At 51.7% G+C, this 6,422-nt stretch overlaps 1 protein-coding gene across 1 annotated transcript; it reads right to left on the reverse strand.

Moving 5' to 3' along the window:
* Positions 1-4,261: 4,261 nt before the first annotated feature.
* LOC144160120 (uncharacterized) lies at positions 4,262-6,010 on the reverse strand. The gene has a single exon (XM_077691727.1). The coding sequence runs from the start codon at positions 6,008-6,010 to the stop codon at positions 4,262-4,264; it is 1,749 nt and encodes a 582-aa protein (XP_077547853.1).
* Between the last annotated feature and the right edge of the window lie 412 nt (positions 6,011-6,422).

Raw genomic sequence — 6,422 nt, forward strand, 5'->3', positions numbered from 1 at the left:
TACAGCAACACAAGGGAGTCTGGAAAGGCAATTTTTTCGAGTCCGAGCGGCAGGGCAGATGAGAAGTGACGAGCGATCAGGATACACAGGACTTGTCGGGGTAAACTTGTCCCCACAGGAGGCACCACACTGTGCGAGGGCTTTATAGAGGGCTTTACAATTGTTTCATTTTGCATTCAATTGTTTCAATCTGTTTCAATTGTTTCTTCTATACACCGCGGTCTAATGCGATGTAAATTTACATCGCGTTAGACCGAGACAGGTGTTACTGAAGAAACGGGATGGTTGGAGCGTTAGAAGGCGCAAACGTTAAGTGTCGGAGTAGACTACGCAGCTTACGGCAGTTTTCTTCGAGGAGCAGTAAAGAACTTCACACGCATTTTACTTGTTTTTGTATGCTTCTTTCGACCCCTGTAGTATTTTTTGTACGCTGGACCTCCCGGTGTTTTCCAAAAAATAACACAACCGCACATGATGTTGCGGTGCGTATACTTCTTCAATGGGAACCTCTAAAAGTCACTACGCTATCCCTCAGGGGCGGCATGACGAAAGGGGCTGTGCATTATTAAATCGACAGAGCATATGCACCTGGGCCATTCCCTCTGGCAAGAATTTTACAAAACGCGTGCTAGAAAAATCAGAAGACTGAATGCATCTTGCATCTAGTGCCGATAGAAATTTTGTTTAGTATTTAAATCTAATATGAATAAGCTGGAACATATTGTGATGCACGGCAAGCAAACCGTGCATACGCACCATACGCGGATGGGAAAGGCAGTCGCCCCCCTTCCCCCATAATAATTTTGTTACGAGATGTTATATAGCTTGAATCGAGGCCAACAGAAGCTGTCTACGATGGAAATGCCTTTTTTTGAAGTTTTAAACGTTAAAATTGATTTTTAGTTTAAATACTTACATTTGCTCTCGTAATGTTTTCCCATTTTTGTGAGCCCCCTATTGGCCCGGGAACCCGAAAATAAATACAGTGTGCGCAACTGACGCATACTCATAACGAAAAGTTTCGCTTATATGTGCCGGAAAACTTTGAAAGAAATCCCGCGTACGTACGTCACTGGCCCATACTCATAACGTAGATGTTCGCTAACAGTCGCCCTATGCACCACTGCATATTTGAAAACTGTCTCGACAAAAGTAGTGGGACTTGGCACCATTCGGTAAAATCAGCCAGCTTGTGATAAGATGTTCACCCAAACAGTCCATGCAATTTTAAGCGCACGAGAAACCAATAGCGCGTAACTCTACGACGCACGAAGTCCTGGTGACTTCACGGCGCACGGGAGAGCGTGTTACTTTACCTTTGGCGTTATTTTCGTTACCACGCAAAAAAAAAAAAAAAAAAACTCTTTGGTAGCATGTTTCTTATTCGTTTTGTAAATTACACGGAATTCCAAACAACATCCCCAAAAATCATGCACCCCCTCCGTATAACGACGACGATGGTCGAACGCGAAGCTTTCTCGTGATGGATTCTTTGGTTGGCCAATGCCACACTGCGAGTATGTGCTACTCTAGAGGTACGTAACGCTTTTCTAAAGTACCCACAGCAAATGTCGGGTGTGCACTCCGTAGGCCTAATGTTTGTGTTTAGGGTGTCAGCCTACGCTGTCGCTGCGACCATATAAAAAAGAATTACACCATCTTCCCGTAGGGGAACCCTGAGTAGTATGCGAAGCAGCCATGGGGTCGACTGAAGTTCCCATTAGTTTTCAGTTCGTCGTTTCTGTTGACGTTCAGCTTCGCGTGCCTTCGTTGTATCAGTAGCTTCTTGACGTAGTTTGAATGAGTGAAGGACATAAGGCGCCTCGTAGCACATGCTCCCGTCTCGGTTTGTAGCGCAGTGGGAAGAGCGCCACGTACCTCCCGTTGCGGCCAGAGAGTCGTGGGATCGAAATCGGGCGCCGCCTAACTATTTCTTTTTATAGTGTACTGCGCTGACGTCTACCCCAACGCTGACGGGGCTGAAGAGACGCGCATGCGCAGTAGAGTGCGGACGGCGGACGACAAGGGAGGGAGGGACACAGCCCCGAGCATGAGATGCTCGACATCTAAAATGGAGCAATCGGATAGACGTCGGCTTTATAACGCGAGAAAGGCAGGTTCGATTCCGGCCACGGAAAGCGTTTTTTTTTTCCACTTCACCTACGATCATTCACCATCATCGTCACCGAAAATTCGCTTTCCTGCAGGGTGTATTGGCATATAATGTAATCAGTGAGGACGCTAAAGCTTCGCTTTAAAAGGGCTAATCCGCCAGCTGTAGAAAAGTTCTCACAAGCGCGAATGCCGATTTCTACGCCAACCAGACGACGCACCCGCAGCGCTGGACCTCATCTGACATCAACACCCCAATGTTGCCCGCATGCCGCCCGCTGATGGCGGTACTTTCCTAGTTCCAGTGACTTAAGTTGGCTTCCACGAAGAGCGCCACATACTCACGCGGGGGATGGCAATAGGAAAAAAAAAACATTTATCACCATTGCCTTAGCGGTCTACTCTACTCTTTTTTTCTTTTTTTCCTTTTTCTCGCGTGTCCTTTTTCTCGCCGAAACCAAACGGCGTTAAGAAAACCAAGACACGCTATCAATACCTTGCAACACGGTGTCATCGTAAGGGGGACTTCAGACCATGCTGCAGGAAAACACAACGCACTGGTAGTATAGAGCTCGCGAAGGGGAGCAGACATCGCATAATGCCGACGCAAGTTACACGTTCGTTATACGGTCCCAAAAAGACGGCCATTCCGCTAGCTCATGCAAGAAGAAAAGGGGGGATGGGGGCGGGGGGGGGGCGTGGAGATTTTAACACGCAACTTAAGGGTTTATTTCTGCGCTAGTCACTGTGAAGTCATAACGGAGAGAGTAATCGCAACCTGAGAGAAATACACAAGACGCTGCAGTATCGCGTCCTCAATATCCCTTGCGAGTATTATAAGCTCGGACGCCGATGTACTCTCATTCTCAGTAGTAGTAACAAAAGAGGCGCAAAGTGGAAGCATGACACACTTTATTGACGGCTTTCGTTACATGTAGCCAAACCCGCGTTGTCTGGACATCTAGAAGTGTCGCCGCGTAGCATTCGACAAAGCGCCACCAGCTAGTGTTTCAGCTTCACTTACGTTGGACGAAGTCTTGTGTCGGGCTACTTGCCTAAACCTAGTTTGATTGGTGTGCACTTAAAACCCTTGCTCACATCTGTATCCCTTTCTCTCAGCTTGCCTTATGAACAGTTCTAAGTGTACTCCCCTCAGGCTACGTTCCGCTAAGCAGTTCAGTTCAATCCTAGCCACGACACTACTGAAACGGAAGTCCGGCGTAAGTCAAAAAGGAATGTCACAAAGTAAAAGCAAAGCTAATGCTATGAAAAAAACTGTCCCAGTGCTAAACAGAAAACAGCGGTGCTGTCCATGGATAAAACAAAACAAAGACGAGCATTTCCTTTGACGTCGGTGCCGGCAACAGCAAAACACCCCGTGCTCGCGTAAAAAAAAATGTCCGCCATTCTTCTTTTCCACCAACCGAGTAAAAAAAAGCGCAGAAGGGGCTGTGACGAAGAGTACGGACGCTTGATAGGCCAAAGCAACAAGCCGTGGAGGAACAGGCAGAGGTTTGAAGTAAATGCACGTCTTGCAGTCCTGGCTGGCCTTCACCACACAGGTGCTGTAGGGCTCTAGCTCGAACTCTAGAGCCTTCCACAGCTGTCCTTTATCAACATCGTCCCGTGATGGCTGTCGTTTTTCCCTCGGGTCCAGCAGTCTTCTCCGTCAACCAAGTGGGAAAAAGAAGATGCGTAAAGGACCCGGGATAAAATAAGGAAACAAGCAGCTAAGGAACAACCGGTGACTTGTCAAATCAGCACTGGTCCGGTAGAACAGAAAGCTGCTCGTGGCGATGTACCGACGACAGTCCGGGCTGGCCTTCACCACAAAACTGGGGTCCATGACGGCGACTTCAAAGCCCTGGCAGAGCTTCGTCTTGGAATCTAGGGCATTGATCAGCTTCCCGTCTCGTCTGAGCAACGCCATTCCGAACTTGTGGTTTTTCCGTCTGAGCTCGCTGCAACAAACCCCCCTTACCCGCCCAAAAAAAAAACTAAAAACAAAAACGAAAGTGCCCGGCGTTTTTCTTCTTCCTCAACCAGGTAAAAACAAAACAAAAAGGGTAAAAGGTGCGTGATGGAAAGCAAGAAAACTGGACAGGCCAAAGCGACAATCCGTAGAGGAACAACCGGTGGCTCAACGCCCTCAGGAGCGGTCGGACGGAGCAGCCGCCTGCTCGTAGGGATAGATGTACAAGTGGCAGTCCTGGCTGGCCATCACGACCCAACCGCCATCCATAACGGCGACGTCATAGCACTGAGAGTGCTTCACCTTGGACTCAAGAGCACGGATTAGCTGTCCGTCCTGCCTGAACACCGTCAGGTGAAAGTTGTCGTGGTTGTCGGCTACCAGTATGTCACCGTTCGGGCTTATGCAGACGCCGATGGGGTAGTTCGTCACCCCCATGCCTCCAATCTTCCGCAGGAAGTTACCGTCGTAGTCGAACACTTGAATGCAATGGGCCCGATTATCCGATATGAATATCTCTTCATTGTTGTTCACAGCCACAGCATTGGGGAACCCCAGACGCCCGTAGCAGTTGAACTTCTTCAGCACGTTGCCGCTCTGATCAAAGATGGCCACTCGCATCACCTTGCATTCGACAACCACAACCCTGCCCTCGGGGTCAACCGCAACAGCGCGTGGGTGTTCCAGGATCGTTGCGCCAAACTTGCGAACGAATCCGCCTTGCTGGTTATAAATTTGGATCTGGTGCGTCGGCATGCGCTCGGCCACCACAATGTCGCCCGACTGCCGTATAATGGCAAGTCGTTTGGGGAAACAAAACTGGCCGTCGCGCCTGCCGCACTCTCCAAACTGTCGCTTGAAGCGGCCCTGCTGGTCAAAAATTTGGATGCGGTGATTGTTAGTGTCGGCCACTATGATCTCATTCTGGGCGTTCACCGCTACACCCGACGGTTCCGCGAACTGGCCTTCCTTGACGCCAAACTCGCCAAACTGGTGCTGGCATATGATCTTCTGACGCTTGATCCCAAACTTTGGCGGACGTATCCAAACACCTATCCCGGGGGTGCCCAGGAACTTGGTCGTTGGTTTAGCCGTAGAGTTCTGCGGAGTAGGTGCTGTGGCGTGTTCCGGAGCACGGTTGTTCGAGCGGTTGTCGTAGAGGTGGAAGCCGTCAGCCACTCTCCCGTGTTCCCGCTGGTTCTGTAGGGCCTGCTGCTCCACGCTCTGGAGCGCCATCAGAAGGTCATGCGAAGTCACACTACCACCCTCTATCGGGCGTGGAGAGTTCCCCACAAGCTGTTGAGGTGACTCGGTCATTGGTTCCACGTCGTGAGTCTCGTTCGGGTGCTGTCGCTGGGCGCACTCGTTGCAGATGTCGTTGCAGGCGCGGTACAGATGGACCACACCCTGCGGCTGGTGGCGCGAACAGGCACCATGGTTGTATTGGGGGGCCCGCTGGTCATCTCCCGTGCTCTGCAGCCCTTCCAGCGCGATCACGCGGTGCCCCGCAAAGCAACGCATGAAGTCGTGCGCCATCGCGCAGTTGCTGCATAGGAACTTGTCGCAGTCAATGCACCGTGCTACAGCAGTGTAGATGGGAACGGTGCAACTCGTGCAAATGATCCTGGTGCCTTCAGTGGTGGGTGGCTCTGGCCGATTGTAAACAGCATAGAAGGAAGGCAGCCCATCTGTGCCTCCTGGTGGCAGTGGAGTGTCCCGGTTGCACTCGGGGCAGCGAACCTTGTCTGCCGAGCGCACCCGATCGAGACATGACTTGCAAAACTTGTGGGAGCACAACAATACCTTGGGCAGAGTGAAGGTGTTGCACAGGCGACACTTGCTGCTGAGTTTTGGCAGTGCCCCAGAGGCAGTGTTCCTGTCGCCTCCACCCCCCGGGGGACTGCGCTCACCAAGACCGCCTTCCATGCCGGATCCGCGGAAACCGGAACCGCTAAGCCGTGCAGGCACGGGCCATGTCGCTGCGCCGGATTCTTGTTGGCTCTCGGGTTGGAGCAGTCAGGCACTCGGTCTCGAACACGCAGAGGAGCCCGCAGCCCTCAGTAACCGCCTCCGCGGTGGTCTCCGAGAACGGTGGCGACGGCGGGGCAGGGAATTCGGGGCGAGAGCGTCTCTCGGGGAACGGCTGCTGCGAACGCACTGCCGCGAGCTTCCGCGCGACCTCGGTCGTGTGAGCTAACGCTTCGTTGTCTTCACCTCGTTCTGCTCGCTCCACGCGCCGCACGTGAGGGCAGGGGGCATGCTTGCAAACTATAGTTCATATAAAACGTGGGCGTGTGTCTTCTTGAAATTAAGTGCCGCAACGAACGGCGTCCCCTGC

The sequence above is a fragment of the Haemaphysalis longicornis genome, unplaced genomic scaffold (assembly GCF_048455015.1).
Source record: "Haemaphysalis longicornis isolate Haplotype H1 unplaced genomic scaffold, Haemaphysalis longicornis Haplotype H1 scaffold_1, whole genome shotgun sequence".
NCBI lineage: Eukaryota > Metazoa > Arthropoda > Arachnida > Ixodida > Ixodidae > Haemaphysalis > Haemaphysalis longicornis.